The sequence below is a fragment of the Leucopleurus acutus genome, assembly GCF_964270905.1.
Source record: "Leucopleurus acutus genome assembly, chromosome: 12".
NCBI classification, from domain to species: domain Eukaryota; kingdom Metazoa; phylum Chordata; class Mammalia; order Artiodactyla; family Delphinidae; genus Leucopleurus; species Leucopleurus acutus.
In genome coordinates, this window is record NC_139154.1 from 18,203,973 (window position 1) to 18,223,081 (window position 19,109).

Genomic DNA, 19,109 nt, shown 5'->3' on the forward strand with positions numbered 1-19,109 from the left:
CTTAAGAAGTGTCTTGAACAGTAAATCTAAAACCCCAGCCTTTTCCTGCTCACGATAACCTGCTTTGAGTTTTCATCTCCCTCCGTGAGTGGATCCTGAGAGGAAGCAAGAAAGTGGGTATTGTCTTGTGTTCAAAGATTAACAGGGAAGTGGGTTTTTGTACCCGTTCCACATGAAGAGGGAGGGCTGACTGATGGGTTTGGTTACAATGGAGGAGGATGCCCAGAGCCCGCTGGCCTCCAGGACTGGTCTTTGTAACCATGGGTGGGCCAGGAAGGTTTACCAGAGACAGATGACAGAGCATGAGCCTTCGGGTCCAGGAAGAGCCCGGGCAGAGTGTGGGGTCTGTTTAAATCGTGTATCTCATAGTGGCACACGAAGAGCACTATTGATGAATGAATTACTGGTGTACCCTGTAAAAAAGAACCTGGTGTACGGGAAGGGCAGCCCTTGGAGTATCGAGGAGGTGTTTAGAGGGGCTGGTGTTGCCTTCAGAGCCCAGGCATGTGTCTGGCACAGGGTTTCTACTCTGCAGCGTCCTCTGGTCTCTGGATGCGTCTTTTGGAAGTTGGTAGCTTCCCTGGCCTTTTTGAGGAGGGGTGCTGTGTCAGGGGGCCCTGGATGGCCAGCTGACCCAGGACGAGAAGGGTCCTTAGGAAAGAGATGGCTGTTTACCCAAAGCCCCAATTCCCAGCTACCTAAGGGAGGGACCTGCCTTCTGCTTTCAAAGGCGCCTGTATTTCTCTTTGTGTTCTCTCATCCTCTCTTCCATCTACCCGATAGGCACAAATTTGTTTACTTGTTTTTAAAAAAGTCATATTCACTGAGAGACTAGGTGGGTGAATTAGAGGCAGACCCCCGTGATTCCATAAGGAGCCTTCACCACTGAACGGTGAGCCGAAGGCCTGGCCACATCGGTCATGCCCCTGGCATTTCATTTTCCTCCTTGCTGCGGCTCAGACAGGCATCACATCTTTTCTTCTTTGCCTTAGCATTGCCTAGCAATGGCAGTGCCTAGCATGGGCTCGATAAATGTTTGTTGAACAGTGAAGGAATAGAAAGGAAATAATGTCAATATTCTTGAGATTGGGGGTTAGATGTGGATCCAAGAGATTCCCGTCCCCAAGCTATGGTACGGATTTGAGTTTTCTTGAATTGAAGGGAGGTGGTCTGCATGGGACCAGGTGGGTGAATTTGCTGAGCCTTGTATGCTGTGATGGGGATGTAGGGTTGGAATAGGGATCCTGAAGCCCAGGAGGCCGGAACGTTGGTGGTGGTCGACGGTGTTAGGAGGAATCTGAGAAGGGAGCTGGATCAATAGCAAGGGGCAGTCACCACCTTGGGTGCGGGGGTGGGGGGCGGTCGGTCAGAAAATCCAAATGGGCTGAACCAGGGAGGGCGGCCACAGGCACAGGGAAGATCTGGAAGTTAGATCCAAGCTCTGGAGTTGGTCAACACTGTTGTAATGGCCAAAGTTACATGAAGGAGAAGACAGAATTTGCTGGACCTCTCACTGCTGTTCCGGTTGACTTTCATTTTTGTTTCCTAGCAAAGTGGGAATTTTTACACCCAGAGGCCTTGGGAGCTTCTGACAGGCTGGAGCAGATGGCGGGCAGAATGGAAGCAGCTGCTCCCAGTTTGGTTCTTTTCCCTAAAACCCATGGCTGGGAAGATGGCAAGGCCTCCTTGGTCAGGCGGATTGCAGGTTACCTTGGGAAGCTGCAGAACATGTGGCCTGACAGAATAAGACATATCAAGTGAAAACATAAAGGCTCCAACCTATTTTACGTAGTATAAAGTGGCAAGAGTTTTTGAGTCATGGTTAAATAGCTGCATGGAACCCAAATATTTTCTATGTCTGGTGTTACCAAATTCGGTACAAATCAGCATTTAAGGTGATGCTGGTCAGTGAAGAAGCTGCTCCAGGTCCTCTTGCCCTCAAGGAGCACAGAGGTCCTGGTTAAGGAGTGAGGATTCCCATGAGAGTAATTCTCTTGAGCCAGACAACCTCTTGGACCCAACTTTTGGTCAGTGGTAGTGAGATTGGGGGTAGGAGCCTTGGATGCTGTGGGGACCAAGAAAATGAAAACAGTGCCCACCCCTGGCCACCTTCTTGTCGCATGATCTCGCCTCTCCAGTTCTGGGATTCACCATCATCTCTCACACGTGAGGACCAGTCTTGCCATGATGAGCTGACAGTGCAGTGGCTGAAAAAAGCAAGGACGGAAGTTCGTGAGGTCAGGCAGGCTGGGTCCTGGCTGCTCACCCGGGTCAAATAACCTGTCCAGGCCTCAGTGTCTTCATCTGTAAACTGGGCATGATAACAAGAGTTCAAATTTATGTTAGCTTATCATCCCCAATAGCAGATGACCTCAAAGCCATTTCACTTTCAAAGGCATTTTGCCAAATTTGGGGGGATAGTAGCAGGTAGCATATTTATCGTCCTCTTTGTTTTTCTAAATGTCATTATGCGAGCAGAAAGGAGAGGCAGAAAGGCAGTGTGCAGATGGTGGTGAGGTAGCTGGTCTCTGGGAAAGCATATCCCTGGAAATCTGGAGCACGGATAACTGAGAGTTGACTGAAAACACAGGCAACTAAGAAGCTGAGTAAGGACCTTAGTGAATAGTGAATAACCCCATAGCCTTAATTAATGAAGGAAAGGAAATCCTGACTCACTGCTGGCTATAGCAATTTCTAGTTTGCTGAAGTCTTGAGGGAAAAAACATCTCTGCGTGAGGATTTCAGGCTCTTGGGTTATTGCCAGAGCAAAGAAGCTGTCTCCACAGCATGCGGTGGAGACAGAGGGAGTCAGAAGCTGCCGACAGACCAGCCAGAGTTGTTTGTCCTCACTCACTTCCCTGTTGATCTACCAAACCCTAGAATATACTCCCTGGGTCTGTTCCCCTGTCTTGAGCCATGTGTGTTCTTAGACCCTCTGAGAGGATGAAGCTGTCCTCATGCTAAACTTGGGCACCAACACAGCTGGAAAACTAGTAACTGCAGCTCACTGGAGCCTATTCAAGACGTCTTACAGAAGGTAATGCCTAACACCGGGAAGACAACAACATAGAATGCATTTTCTGGAAGAACAGTATTAGTTGTATAATTAGGAATCTGGAGAACACTTTCTTCCTCCTGTCAGTGTGTTTTCTGCTTCTCAGGTGACTGACTGGGAGAAATGTACAACCTTCCTCAGTCTTTACCTCCCATGAGGTACTTCTGAAAATCAGGGACTTGGTGATGAAGGGCCTGAGAGAGAGAGTCATGGGGGCAGGAAGACTCTTTGTGCCCAGCCTGGGGAGGAATGTTGCTGAAGTAGGCTGGGCTCAGCTCCCACCCCGGCGGTCTCCTAACTCCCAGCCGGGCCCCTCTGCCACCCTCTCCCCACCTGCCTTCTTGGGCACAGCCTGCCCCCTGCTGCCACAGACGGGGTGTCCTAAGCAGCTGGGAGCTGACCCTCAGCCCACCTCTCTCTGGGCCAGGTAGCTTTAAGTCCCAGCTTTGAAGGCGAGGTGAGGTAATTGACTGTTTACCGTCAGCTAACTGGGGATGTGTGATTAGAAGCTCATGAATCCTAAAGGGCTGGTGACATCTGTTTATCCCTTAAAACACAATACAGGGACTCCCCTGGTGGTCCAGTGGCTAAGACTCCCCTCTCCCCATGCAGGGGCCCACACTTGATCCCTGGTCAGGGAACTAGATCCCACATGCATGCCGCAACTAAGAGTTTGCATGCCAAACTCTTGAATAATATATTCGTGGGCTCGGAGGAAGCTCTTCTCCAAATCCACCAACCATATCCTTCCCATGCAAAGCCTGACACTTCTTAGCACCGGGCCTTGAATATCTTACTTCCTGACTTTGGCCCCAACACATCGTCATGAAACATTGAGCGGTGCTGCTCTTCTTTCTGCCCGCTTATTTTTTTAAAGAGGCAGGTTTATAGAGAGTATATTGCCGATGAGTCTGGTTCACGGCTAGGGTGCCTCAGGGAAATAAACTGTTGGTGTCACTGTTCTGCAGGTTGAATCCATTTATTACTTTGTGGTGGGGGATGTTCCAGAGGAATCCAAGGAGCTTCTCCTTCAGGGGGCTTTGGAGGTCCCATATCCTGTCCGCACGGTGTCCTTCAATGCCAGACAAGAGGGCACGACAGCTTTCTTAAAGGATCTGAGTGCCAAGACCCGAAGCAGGTAGGCAGAAAAGGTGCTCTGGGAAGACTGCGAGTGAGCTGCGTGCTTGCCTGTAGTCGACAGTGGGTCTTGATTCCTAGCGGTCTTCCTGACCAGTCGGTTGCTGTGTTCTCCTCTTTCCAGTAGTCTTTAGTCTCCATTCACCTTTGCTCCTCTACCTGGCATTAATCTTGACTTTTTTTTCTGACGCTTTGACATTTTGGGGTCTTGCTGACCCTGGACAGACCGCGCCTCCCAGGTTAGCTGATTCGTAAAGACAGTAAAAGGCTCACCCGGGACGGAATGCACCTTTTATGTGCAAACTAACAAATCCAGCCCACACTCTCAATCCAGGCTCTCGTACCCTAAACACTGTCTGTCCCCTGTCCCAGTCACCCCAGGGCCAGGTACCAGACAGCTCAGGACAGCCCCTACACTCCAGCACCCGCTGAAATCATTCAAACTAGCCAATCCTAAGCCTCCTTACTCTGCCTCACCCATTTCTTTCTGCAGGATCCACAAGAAAGACTTGCCCATGTTTTCCCCTTGTTCTCTCTGCTTCCTGACCAAACCTGGGGCTTCCCTGTGTGGCCCTGTGTGGTGTGGCATGCCCCCATCTCTTTGGAAAAATGTTAGTCAGTTCTGGCTGCCACAAGAAAACACCACAGACTGGGTGGCTTAAATGACATATTTATTTCTCACAATTCTGAAGGCTGGGAAGTCCAAGATCAAGGTGCTAGCAGATTCTGTTTCTGGTGAGAAATCTCTTTCTCTCTTGTAGGCAGCTGCCCTCTTGCTGTGTCCTTCCATCCTTCCATGGAGGACAGAGAGAGACAGAGAGACAGAGACAGAGAGAGAGAGAGAGGGAGACACAGACAGAGAGACAGAGAGAGAGGGCATGTAAACTCTTTGGTGTCTCTTCTTAAAAGGATACCAGTCCTATTGGATCAGGGCCCCACCCCTATGACCTCATTTAACCTTAATGACCTTCTTATAAGTCCTGTCTCCAAATACAATCCCATTGAAGATTAAGGCTTCAACACAGATATTTGGGGAGGTGATGGGCGGCGGCACAATTCACTCCATAGCAGAAACTGTGAGTGGCAAACTATCTTTTCTTTTTTTTAACATCTTTATTGGAGTATAATTGCTTTACAATGGTGTGTTAGTTTCTGCTTTATAACAAAGTGAATCAGCTATACATATACATATATTCCCGTATCTCCTCCCTCTTGCGTCTCCCTCCCTCCCACCCTCCCTATCCCACCCCTCTAGGTGGGCACAAAGCACTGAGCGATCTCCCTGTGCTATGGGGCTGCTTCCCACTAGCTATCTGTTTTACATTTGGTAGTATATATAAATCCATGCCACTCTCTCACTTCATCCCAGCTTACCCCTCCCCCTCCCCGTATCCTCAAATCCATTCTCTACTTCTGCATCCTTATTCCTGTCCTGCCCCTAGGTTCTTAAGAACCTTTTTTTTTAGATTCCATATATATGTATTAGCATATGGTTTTTGTTTTCCTCTTTCTGACTTACTTCACTCTGTATGACAAACTAGGTTCATCCACCTCACTACAAATAACTCAATTAAGTTTCTTTTTTATGGCTGAGTAATATTCCATTGTATATATGTACCACATCATCTTTATCCATTCATCTGTTGATAGACACTTAGGTTGCTTCCATGTCCTGGCTCTTGTAAATAGAGCTGCAGTGAACATTGTGGTACATGACTTTTTGAATTATGGTTTTCTCAGGGTATATGCCCAGTAGTGGGATTGCTGGATCATATGGTAGTTCTATTTTTAGTTTCTTAAGGAACCTCCATACTGTTCTCCATAGTGGCTGTATTAATTTACATTCCCACCAACACTGCAAGAGGGTTCCCTTTTCTCCACACCCTCTCCAGCATTTATTGTTTCTAGATTATTTGATGATGGCAATTCTGACCGGTGTGAGGTGATACCTCACTGTAGTTTTGATTTGCATTTCTCTAATGATTACTGATGTCGAGCATTGTTTCATGTGTTTGTTGGTGATCTGTATATCTTGTTTGGAAGAATGTCTGTTTAGGTCTTCTACCCATTTTTGGATTGGGTTGTTTGTTTTTTGGATGTTGAGTTGCATGAGCTGCTTGTAAATTTTGGAGGTTAATCCTTTGTCAGTTGCTTCATTTGCAAATATTTTCTCCCATTCTGAGGGTTGTCTATTTGTCTTGTTTAAGGTTTCCTTTGCTGTGCAAATGCTTTTAAGTTACATTAGGTCCCATTTGTTTATATTTATTTTTATTTCCATTTCTCTAGGAGGTGGGTCAAAAAGGATCTTGCTGTGATTTATGTCCTAGAGTGTTCTGCCTAGGTTTTCCTCTAAGAGTTTGATAGTGTCTGGCCTTACATTTAGATCTTTAATCCATTTGGAGTTTATTTTTGTGTATGGTGTTAGGGGGTGTTCTGATTTCATTCTTTTCCATGTAGCTGTCCAGTTTTCCCAGCACCACTTATTGAAGAGGCTGTCTTTTCTCCATTGTTATAGTCTTGCCTCCTTTATCAAAAATAAGGTGACCATATCTGTGTGGGTTTATCTCTGGGCTTTTTATCCTGTTTCGTTAATCTATATTTCTGTTTTTGTGCTGGTACCATACTGTCTTGATTACTGTAGCTTTGTAGTATAGTCTGAAGTCAGGGAGCCTGATTCCTCCAGCTCTGTTTTTCTTTCTCAGGATTGCTTTGCTATTTGGGGTCTTTTGTGTTTCCATACAAATTGTGAAATTATTTGTTCTAGTTCTGTGAAAAATGCCACTGGTAGTTTGTTAGGGATTGCATTGAATCTGTACACTGCTTTGGGTAGTATAGTCATTTTCACAATGTTGATTCTTCCAATCCAGGAACATGGTATATCTCTTCATCTGTTTGTATCATCTTTGATTTCTTTCATCAGTGTCTTATTGTTTTCTGCATACAGGTCTTTTGTCTCCAGAGGTAGGTTTATTCCTAGTTATTTTATTCTTTTTGTTGCCATGGTAAATGGGAGTGTTTCCTTCATTTCTGTTTCAGACTTTTCATCATTAGTGTATAGGAATGCCAGAGATTTCTGTACATTAATTTTGTATCCTGCTACTTTACCAAATTCATTAATTAGCTCTAGTAATTTTCTGGTAGCATCTTTAGGATTCTCTATGTATAGTATCATGTCATCTGCAAACAGTGACAGCTTTACTTCTTCTTTTCCGATTTGGATTCCTTTTATTTCTTTTTCTTGTCTGATTGCTGTGGAGAAAACTTCCAAAACTATGTTGAATAATAGTGGTGAGAGTGGGCAACCTTGTCTTGTTCCTGATCTTAGTGGAAATGCTTTCAGTTTTTCACCATGTGAACGATATTGGCTGTGGGTTTGTCATATATGGCCTTTATTATGTTGAGGTAAATTCCCTCTCTGCCTACTTTCTGGAGGGTTTTTATCATAAATGGGTGTTGAATTTTGTCAAAAGCTTTTTCTGCATTTATTGAGATGATCATATGGTTTTTCTCCTTCAGTTTGTTAATATGGTGTATCACATTGATTGATTTGCATATATTGAAGAATCCTTGCATTCTTGGGATAAACCCCACTTTATCATGGTGTATGATTCTTTTAATGTGCTGTTGGATTCTGTTTGATAGTATTTTGTTGAGGATTTTTGCATCTGTTTTCATCAGTGATACTGCCTGTGGTTTTCTTTCTTTGGGACATGTTTGTCTGGTTTTGGTATCAAGGTGATGGTGGCCTCGTAGAATGAGTTTGGGAGTGTTCCTCCCTCTGCTATGTTTTGGAAAAGTTTGAGAAGGAGAGGTGTTAGCTCTTCTCTAAATGTTTGATAGAATTCACCTGTGAAGCCATCTGGTCCTGGGTTTTTTTTTTGTTGAATGATTTTTTTTTCTTTTTTTTTTTTTGTTTTTGTGGTATTCAAGCCTCTCACTGTTGCGGCCTCTCCCATTGTGGAGCACAGGCTCCGGATGCGCAGGCTCAGTGGCCGTGGCTCATGGGCCTAGCCACTCTGCGGCATGTGGGATCCTCCTGGACTGGGGCACGAACCCGTGTCCCCTGCATCGGCAGGTGGACTCTCAGCCCTTGCCACCAGGGAAGCCCTGTTGAATGATTTTTAATCATTGTCTCAATTTCAGTGCTTGTGATTGGTCTGTTTACATTTTCTATTTCTTCCTGGTTCAGACTCAGAAGGTTGTATTTTTCTAAGAATTTGTCCAGTTCTTCCAGGTTGTCCATTTTATTGGCATACAGTTGCTTGTAGTAATCTCTCATGATCCTTTGTATTTCTGCAGTGTCAGTTGTTACTTTCCTTTTTCATTTCTAATTCTACTGATTTATTTCTTCCCCTTTTTCTTGATGAGCCTGGCTAATGGTTTATCAATTTTGTTTATCTTCTCAAAGAACCAGCTTTTAGTTTTATTGATCTTTGCTATTGTTTACTTCATTTCTTTTTCATTTATTTCTGATCTGATCTTTATGATCTCTTTCCTTCTGCTAACTTTGGGGTTTTTTTGTTCTTTCTCTGGTTGCTTTAGGTGTAAGGTTAGGTTGTTTATTTGAGATGTTTCTTGTTACTTAAGGTAGGATTATATTGCTATAACCCTCTCAGAGCTGCTTTTGCTCCATCTCATAGGTTTTGGGTTGTTGTGTTTTCATTGTCATTTTTCACTAGCTATTTTTTGATTTCCTCTTTGATTTCTTCAATGATGTCTTGGTTATTAAGTAGTGTATTGTTTAGCCTCCATGTTTTCTATTTTTTACAGATTTTTCCCTGTAATTGGTGTCTAGTCTCAAGGCATTGTGGTCAGAAATGATACTTGATACGATTTCAATTTTGTTACATTTACCAAGGCTTGATTTGTGACCCAAGGTATGATCTATCCTGGAGAATGTTCCATGAGCACTTGAGAAGATAGTGTATTCTGTTGTCTTTGGATGGAATGTCCTATAAATATCAATTAAGTCCGTCATGTTTAATGTGTCATTTAAAGCTTGTGTTTCCTTATTTATTTTCATTTTGGATGATCTGTCCATTGGTGAAAGTGGGGTGTTAAAGTCCCCTACTATGATTGTGTTACTGTTGATTTCCCCTTTTATGGCTGTTAGCATTTGCCTTATGTATTGAGGTGCTCCTATGTTGGGTGCATAAATATTTACAATTGCTGTATCTTCTTCTTGAATTGATCCCTTGATCATTATGTAGTGTCCTTCTTCGTCTCTTGTAATAGTCTTTATTTTAAAGTCTATTTTATCTGATATGAGTACTGCTACTCTAGCTTTCTTTTGATTTCCATTTGCATGGAATATCTTTTTCCATCCCCTCACTTTCCATCTGTATGTGTCCCTAGGTCTGAAGTGGGTCTCTTGTAGACAGCATATATATGGGTCTTGTTTTTGTATCCATTCAGCCAGTCTATGTGTTTTGGTTGGAGCATTTAATCCATTTACGTTTAAGGTAATTATCGATATGTATGTTCCTATTACCATTTTCTTAACTGTTTTAGGTTTGTTATTCTAGGTCTTTTCCTTCTCTTGTGTTTCCTGCCTAGAGAAGTTTCTTTAGCATTTATTGTAAAGCTGGTTTTGTGGTGCTGAATTCTCTTAGTTTTTGCTTATCTGTAAAGGTTTTAACTTCTCCGTGGAATCTGAGTGAGATTCTTGCTGGGTAGTGTAATCTTGGTTGTAGGTTCTTCTCTTTCATCACTTAAAATATGTCCTGCCACTCCCTTCTGGCTTGCAGAGTTTCTGCTTAAAGATTAGCTCTTAACCTTATGGGGATTCCCTTGTATGTTATTTATTGTTTTTCCCTTGCTGCTTTTAATATTTTTTCTCTGTATTTAATTTTTGATAGTTTGATTAATATGTCTTGGCATGTTTCTCCTTGGATTTATCCTGTATGGGACTCTGCACTTCCTGGACTTGATTGACTCTTTCCTTTCCCATATTAGGGAAGTTTTCAAGTATAATCTCTTCAAGTATTTTCTCAGTCCCTTTCTTTTTCTCTTCTTTTCTGGAACCCCTATAATTCAAATGTTGCTGTGCTTAGTGTTGTCCCAGTGGTCTCTGAGACTGTCCTCAATTCTCTTCATTATTTTTCTTTATTCTGCTCTGCAGTAGTTATTTCCCCTCTTTTATCTTCCAGGTCACTTATCCGTTCTTCTGCCTCAGTTATTCTGCTGTTGATTCCTTCTAGAGAATTTTTAATTTCATTTATTGTGTTGTTCATCATTGTTTGTTAGCTCTTCATTCTTCTAGGTCCTTGTTAAACATTTCTTCTATTTACTCCTTTCTATTTCCAAGATTTTGGACCATCTTTACTGTTATTACTGTGTGTTCTTTTTCAGGTAGACTTCCTGTTTCCTCTTCATTTGTTTGGTCTGGTGGGTTTTTACCTTACTTCTTCATCTGCTGTGTGTTTCTCTGTCTTCTCATTTTACTTAACTTACTGTGTTTGTGGTCTCCTTTTCACAGGCTGCAGGTCTGTAGTTCCCGTTGTTTTTGGTGTCTGTCCCCAGTGGCTAAAGTTGGTTCAGTGGGTTGTGTAGGCTTCTTGGTGGAGGGGACTAGTGCCTGTGTTCTGGTGGATGAGGCTGGATCTTGTCTTTCTGGTGGGCAGGACCGCATCCAGTGGTGTGTTTTCCGGTGTCTGTGACATTATTACGATTTTAGGCAGCCTCTCTGCTAATCGGTGGGGTTGTGTTCCTGTCTTGCTAGTTGTTTGGCATAGGGTGTCCAGCACTGTAGCTTGCTGGTCATTGAGTGGAGCTGGGTCTTAGCGTTGAGATGGAGCTCCCTGGGAGAGCTTTCACCATTTGATATTCCATGGAGCTGGGAGGTCTCTGGTGGACCAACGTCCTGAACTCAGCTCTCCTACCTCAGAGGCACAGGCCTGACACCTGGCTGGAGCACCAAGACCCTGTCAACCACATGGCTCAGAAGAGAAGGGAGAAAAATAGAAAGAAAAAAAAATAAAATAAAGTTATTAAAATAAAATATTTTTAAAAATTATTTAAAAAAATTAAAATGTAATTTAAAAAAAGAAAGAAAGAAGAGAGCAACCAAACCAAGAAACAAATCCACCAATGATAAGTGCGAAAAACTATACTAAAAAAAAACGGACAGACAAAACCCTAGGACAAATTGTAAAAGCAAAGCTATACAGACAAAATCACACAAGGAAGCATACACACTCACAGAAAAAGGAAAAAAATACATATAAAAGGGAAGATGGCAACCAAATCAATAAACAAATCTACCAGCGATAATAAACTCTAAATACTAAACTAAGATAAACATAAAACCAGGAACAAATTAGATGCAGGAAGCAAACCCCAAGTCTACAATTGCTCCCAAAGTCCACCACCTCAATTTTGGGATGATTTGTTGTCTATTCAGGTATTCCACAGATGCAGGGTACATCCAGTTGATTGTGGAGATTTAATCCGCTGCTCCTGAGGCTGCTGGGAGAGATTTCCCTTTCTCTTCTTTGTTCGCACAGCTCCCAGGGGCTCAGCTTTGGATTTGGCCCTGCATCTGCATGTAGGTCACCTGAGGGCATCTGTTGTCGGCTCAGACAGGACGGGGTTAAAGAAGCAGCTGATTTGGGGGCTCTGGCTCACTCAGGCTGGGGGGAGGTAGGGGTACGGATGTGGGGTGAGCCTGCGGCAGCAGAGGCCAGCGTGACGTTGCACCAGCCTGAAGCGTGCCATGTGTTCTCCCAGGGAAGTTGTCCCTGGATCATGGGACACTGGCAGTGGCGGGCTGCACAGGCTCCTGGGAGGGGAGCTGTGGATAGTGACCTGTGCTCGCACACAGGCTTCTTGGTGGCGGTAGCAGCAGCCTTAGCGTCTTATGCCCGTCTCTGTGGTCCATGCTGATAGCCGCGGCTCGCCCCTGTCTCTGGAGCTCATTTAGGCGGTGCTCTGAATCCCCTCTCCTCACGCACCCTGTAACAATGTTCTCTTGCCTCTTTGTCAGCTCCAGACTTTTTCCCGGGCTCCCTCCCGGCTAGCCGTGGTGCACTAACCCGCTTCAGGCTGTGTTCCTGCAGCCAACCCCAGTCCTCTCCCTGGGATCCGACCTCTGAAGCCCGAGCCTCAGCTCCCAGCCCCCACCCGCCCCGGCGGGTGAGCAGACAAGCCTCTTGGGCTGGTGAGTGCTGGTCGGCACCCATCCTCTGTGCGGCAATCTCTCTGCTTTGCCCTCCGCACCCGTTGCTGTGCTCTCCTCCGCGGCTCCGAAGCTTCCCCCCTCCGCCACCCGCAGTCTCCGCCCGCGAAGGGGCTTCCTAGTGTGTGGAAACCTTTCCTCCTTCACAGCTCCCTCCCAGAGGTGCAGGTCCCATCCCTATTCTTTTGTCTCTGTTTTTCCTTTTTTCTTTTGCCCTACCCAGGTACGTGGGGAGTTTCTTGCCTTTTGGGAAGTCTGAGGTCTTCTGCCAGCATTCAGTAGGTGTTCTGCAGGAGTTGTTCCACGTGTAGATGTATTTCTGGTGTATCTGTGGGGAGGAAGGTGATCTCCACGTCTTACTCCTCCGCCATCTTGAAGGTCTCCTTGTAAACTATCTTTTCAATGGTAGCTGTCTCCTGATCTGTTGGCCTCACTATACCTGAATAATAATAATACCTACATTTCAAAACAACCCTATCTGTGCATGTGAGAGAGTTTGTGTCTCTTGTAGAGAGAGACCAGCTACTTATGTGGTAACAGGAGAATGACTGAGTTCTTTCCTAAGTCAGCCTGTCTAAAATGGGTAAAATGCCCACTCTTGAGCATTTGTTCTCAAATTTAGCTGCTCATCATATTGGCCTGGGAGACGTGGGCTTCACCTTGCAGGCTGATTTTGCACAGTAGAGGGGAGTCTGGGAATATGCAGTTAGGCTTTCACTTTGCAAAGCCTTTCACTACCTAGGAATCTTGATTAAAATGCAGGTATCTTGACCACAGTCCCAGAGATTCTGATTTTCAGGGTCTAGGGAGGAACAGGGATATGCATTTTTAACAGGATCCCTGGTGATTCTGAAGACCAGTGCTCTGGCTTCTCATAAAGCACTTTGAAATCTTTTAACAGCAGGTGCTTTGCTTCAATTCTGGGCTCTTGAAACCCCCAAATACAGAAGGGGCTCACTGCCCCCACTTTTGCTAGTGGAGAGAGAAAACCCCAGCTGGCAGGGCCACCTTTCTTGCTGGTCCTCTGCTCAGCTCATGTGGGACACTCTCTGGGAAGGTGAGAGGCCAGGGAGTAATTTAACACGGGAGAAGCTGCAGTTCAGCCCCTGACTTTCAGGCCATGCTCCGTGGAGAGCGGATTCTGCAGAAGAGGACGGGGTACACCCGGGCCCTTCTGTCCCTCCTCTAGTCCTGGGAAGTGAGGCCAACCCACGACCAGCAGTGCCCCTGCCCGCTCTGCTACCTGCCAGCCCACCTCCTCCCGGGGGTCCTGGATGGTCTCAGTGCATCTTTTGCTGTTGAGCCCCAGCTGAAGAGCAGTTATTATCAAACTGTAAAGGGCGTGTCCTGAGCATTTCAGCTTGCAGGGAGGCTGGACTCTGTGTCCCCCGGTGCCTGAGGCTGTGTCTGGACAGAGCCACCAGCTCTCAGACACAGCGCTACACTCCTCAGACTCTCCAAAGAGCCTGACCTAATCGTGATTTGCTTTCTGCACAAGCGAGGCTGTATTAGCCAGAGGAAATGTCTGCCCTGTTCTTCAGAGTAGAAAATTCTGGGCAAAGGCCTTGGCACTCAGAGTGTGAGGCCTGTCAGGACAAACCTCGATCATCCCCCCGTCTGTCCTGCAGGGAGGTCGTGGTGAGACAGGTGGGGACCTGGGACCCTTTACTGCAGTGCCTGCAGCTGGACAAACGTCTCCTCCAGCAACAGAATACAGAGGAACTATAAGGGACTAAAAATAACTGCATGCATGGGTAGTCGGGGCAAATTATGAACAATAAAATACAAAAAGGCCAAAACCCAGCTGCCATTTCTGAGGGCCTGGGAGCAAAAGCAGGGTCCTGAGCATGATCCCTGCGCACAGCACCACCAAGGGGGTGGGCAGACCACCTAAGCCCCCCCTCCAGCTCCACCCACTGATCCGCCTCCACCTTCACTGCTTAGCAAGGGAACCTGCTACTTGTTTTCATGCCCTTGTGCTGCAGCAAGAGTACCAATAAAGCCTTGCCTGAATTTCTCTGGCCTCTTTTATCAATTTCTATTGATTAAAGAGCCTGAGAACCCGGGTTGGTAACAATGGGACGAAGGAAACTGGGCATTTCTGTTTTGGAGGAAGCCCCTGCTTTCATTGTCCCAGTGTCACCTGAAACCCTTTAGAAATAGACGAGACTGAGGCCTTCTATGGCCCAGGCAAGGCCCACAGACCTCTCCCGCCATCTGCCCATCCTTCTGTCCATCCCAGCTCATGTTTCAGGGTTCTTTTTGCGTCATGAGTGGTGATAGGCAGGGATGGTACTCTTGAGAGGCCGGAGGAGCGTTACTCAGAGATCTCCTCTGCCATCTGAAAGAAATTTCCTGCTATTACTGATTTTTTGGATTCCAGACAACTGGCTTTGAGGGTGCGATTTAGCCCATCATCACCTGGAACACTACACCAGTGCTTAAAAAAATTTTTTTTAATTGAAATACAGTTGATTTCCAATGGTGTGTTAGTTTCAGGTATACGGCAAAGTGATTCAGTTTTATACACATATATGTGTATATATGTATACATGTGTATATATATATATTCTTTTTTAGATTCTTTTCCATTATAGGTTATTACAAGATATTGAGTATAGTTCCCTGTGCTATACAGTAGGTCCTTGTTGGTTATTTTATATACAGTAGTGTACATATTTTAATCCCAAACTCCTAATTTATGCCTCCCCCCCTTCCCCCTTTGGTCACTACAAGTTTGTCTTCTATGCTATGAGTCTGTTTCTGTTTTGTGAATAAGTCCATTTGTATCTTGTTTTTAGATTCCACGTATAAGTGATATCGTATGATATTTGTCTTTGGCTCACTTCACTTTGTATGATAATGTCTAGATCCATCCGTGTTGCTGCAAATGGCATTATTTCATTCTTTTTTATGGCTGAGGAATATTCCATTGTATATATACACACATCTTCTTTATCCATTCCTCTGTCAGTGGACATTTAGGTTGCTTCCATGTCTTGACTGTTGTGAATAGTGCTGCTATGAACATTGGTACATGAGCGCCTTTTTAGCTTCAAGCTGCTTATGAATCCCCTGGGGATCTTGTTAAAGTGCATATTCTGACTCGGCAGATCAGGTGGGGCCCGGGGAATGTGCATCCCTAGCCTGCTCCCAGGTGCTGCTCCTAGGACCACACTCTGAGAGGCTGCCTTAAAAACGTGCCCACACTGAGTTCTTCTCATTAGTGCTGATGCTCAGGTCCTGGGGAGGTGTGTATTTGCCAAGTGAAAGTTGACTGAAGCCCCTCAGCAGTGGGCAGATGAGCCAACGCTGCCTCTTGTCACCAGCTTTCAACAGTGAACCCGCAGGGCTCTGGGCACTGTTGGGCCCCTCATTAGCCTCTGGGCTTGTCCAAACTGTGTTTACATGATTGAACCCTGGGAACAAAAGGATAAGTCTAAGCACAGGGTATCATTTTTCCAGGGTCGATAAATACCCTTTGGTTGAGCTAAGTATCCTCTAATGAACAGAAGAGTCATCAGTTAAAATCCCAATGGCTCCGCAATTCTCTGGTGCCTTCCACCTTCCTGTCTTTTATTTGTGGGAATTGACAAGGCACAGGGAAAAGCAGTGAACACTTGGAAGATGCCTAGCACCACAGAAGAGCAAGTTCCCAGTCTTGGGAGGATGAATAGATAATGCGCAGATACCACTTACTAGCCTGACGTGGCATATCTCTTCCTGTTTCAGATTCCATGCATTTGCAGAGAGAACAGAGTGCGTGGAACTTCCTGCCTTCCCCATTAAGGATGGCGACAGTGTAATTACTTGGAATTCAAGGAAACTGAAAGGAAAACTCCCTCCAGGTACCTGGGATGGAAAAGAAACAGTGTACTTTATGTCTTAATAACTTCAGATGATCCCTAGCCTTAGCTCTAGGGCAGGACTCACCGTACCTTTTGTATTATTCCTGTGGTGCAAGGGCAGAGTTCTTGGATGTTAGTGGGGAATTTGGCAGCCTGGCAACCAGGCATAAGTGTATTACCTAGGGAAGTGGCCTCAGTGAGATGTGTTTCCTAACTTGGGAAACTTCTAGAGACCTGGCCCCAGACGTGTCAGCGCACTCTTAGTTCTTGGCAAGGCAGAGCTGCTCTGTTGCCCAGGTTGGCTGGAAGCTGTAGCGAGGATGCCCTCGCTTCTCGTGGGTTTTCTGTTGCTTCCCCATCAGTGATGGCGGTGTTTCTACATGCACATGAGGGATGGACCTGCCTCTTGTGAGGGCCAAGGCCACACAGGAACCTCTATGGAGGCTGAATGAACTTCCCCTTTCATTCAAAGGATGTGATCAGAGAGTTTAACAGGCGTAGAGAACGAGGTCAGGAAATAAGTGAGAAATAGTACTGTGATTCGGGAAACCAGCACTAGAAGGTTCCTCAGGAAGCAGGAGATGGGAGTTTCTTCGGGGAGCTGATGAAATTGCCAAGTGCCAACTACACTGAGTAAACGCCGCCGAGAAGAGCAGGGACGGCAGCTCCTGTGGGACCGTGACATGATGCAGCGCGGGGGTGGTTAGAAGTCTGAGAAAGCCCATCCCCACCTCCACCTTCCTGCTCGTTTTTACTAATCAACAGAAGGATTTCTAGCTTCAAACAAGGCAGGAATTACTCTTTGGGGGTTGTTTGGGGCTGGGGGAGAAGCTGCAGGATACACGTGCTTGCAAGTTTCCTCTGTTTACATAACAGTGTTGCAAAGGCTCCTGGGAGAAGGGCCCTGGGACTGGGTAGGAGGCATTTGCAATCCTGGGCTAGGGGGTCAGGTGGAGACCCAGGCAGAGGGCTGAATCACAGAGTGTGTCCTAGACACACACTTTGTGGATTCAGATTCTTAGTGCCCCAAAGCAGAGCTGGGGAGAGGTTCCCGTCCAGCTTGTCAGGGCCGCTGCCTTAGGTAACTTACAGCTTTGCTCTGATGGTGAGGTGGACATTTCCAGGGAATTTGAGAAAATGTCAATTGATAAGCAAGATTGATGCTAATCTAAGAAAAAAAGTAATTTAGGATGTATGCCATGCCTTTGAAAGTAATTTACAAGATTAAGCCTAGTGGGCAATGAATCAATGAAGTTAAAGAATGTGAGATGTCACCAGCTCCCCAAGGTGTGCCAATGACCATAAATGGGGTTTCATTTGGGCCTCTGTGTTCCTTGGCAACTTAGTTATAGAGGGAAGCATGTCTGGCTGCATAGCTTACATTTTCAACAACCACCGTCTTTCCAACCCCTGTGAAGCATACGAATCAGATTACAGATAAAAACATTTTTCTTAGAATGAAATGCTCAGAGCGTGGCCTGCCATTCTAATGCCATTTCAGTGATCACATGTTCTGAATTTGGGAAGAGTGTCCCAGATCCTAAATATGTGATCTTGTCTCCTCAATCCATCAGAATGTCCCAGGAATGCCAACATTTCAGAGCCTACCTCTCCCACTCAAAAACTGGCCAGAAATCCTTGAGACGATTCTTGTTTGCAAAATGTGTGGTTTTCAACCTCACTCGGGCTCAGAGGCAGTTCTCCAATCTTTCCCTGATCAGTTTCCCCTCCCTCCTTCCCCATCATTTGTCTCAAGCATTTATCAGTATGAGTTTCCTCAGGCCCTCTCTAGTTTGGGAAGGGAGGGTGTCTCCTCGGGAGACAATTTTGCCTTCTGTTGTGTAGAAAAGACAGACTATCAAGTGAGGGGCTAGAGAAGCATTGCTCAGAGAAGTGAACTGGCAACTGAAAGAAATGTCCTGCTGTTTCTGACTTTGAGGTTTCTACATAGTTGGCTTTTTAGCCTGTGAGTTACCATCACCCCATGTACCACATCAATGCAAAAAACCTCTGTAGTCAAAATAATAGTTTTAAAAATTGTTGTGAAATGTACATAACATAAAATTTACCATTGTAACCATTTCTAAGTGTTAAGTATATTCCCTAAATTCAGTAGTGAGGTGTCAAGTACATTCACCTTGTTGTGCAACCCAGTCTCCAGAACTCTCTCCATTTTGGAAAATTGAAACTCTGTACCCATTAAACAACTTCCCATTTGTCCCTCCCCACAGCCCTCAGCACTTAACATCCTACTTTCTGTCTCTGAATCTGACCGCTCTAGATGCCCCATGTAAGTGGAATCATACAATACGTGTCATTTTGTGACTGGCTTACTTTATTTAGCATAATGTTCTCAAGGTTCATCCATGTCATAGCATGAGTCAGAATTTCCTTCCTTTTAAGGGCCGAATAATATTCTGGGGTGTGTGTGTGTGTGTGTGTGTGTGTGTGTGTGTGTGTGTGTGTGTGTGTGTGTGTGTGTGTGTGTGTGTGTAGGGTGCAATATCTCATACTATCTCATGACATGATCCCAGCCATCCACATCTCCTGAAGCAAATCTGTCTGTTTCTAGAAAGGAATGGCTTCTCACCTGCACGAAGGCAGGGCTGGAGCAGTGGCTTTGCACCCGGATCCCAGGACGTTGGCAGCACTTGGCTGGGTGGGTCATAATCTCAGGCTCCCAGGAGTTGAGTTCATGAACCTGGGCACTGAGTAGACCTCTCCCCTTTCCCTTCCAGGGATGACTGTCTGCCTTAGAAATTCTGCTTTCTTCCGGCGCAGGCTCCATCCCGTGTAGGAATGCTCCATCAGCCTCGGATGGATTCCCCTCACTGGGGGGAGCAGGATCTGTGATTTAGATGTAAGAAGGGTGGGGGATCTAATATGGCAGGTG

At 45.5% G+C, this 19,109-nt stretch overlaps 1 protein-coding gene across 2 annotated transcripts in view; it reads left to right on the plus strand.

The window, feature by feature from the left end:
• Positions 1–19,109, plus strand: part of VWA3B (von Willebrand factor A domain containing 3B) — a gene marked incomplete at both ends in the record, with an annotated part of 205,589 nt that overhangs the window by 26,161 nt on the left and 160,319 nt on the right. For both annotated transcript variants that reach the window (XM_082851818.1, XM_082851817.1), the window contains 2 exons: positions 4,024–4,193; positions 16,101–16,216. In XM_082851818.1, the coding sequence (XP_082707944.1) occupies positions 4,024–4,193; positions 16,101–16,216 (286 nt within the window). The remainder of the gene's footprint in view (positions 1–4,023; positions 4,194–16,100; positions 16,217–19,109) is intronic.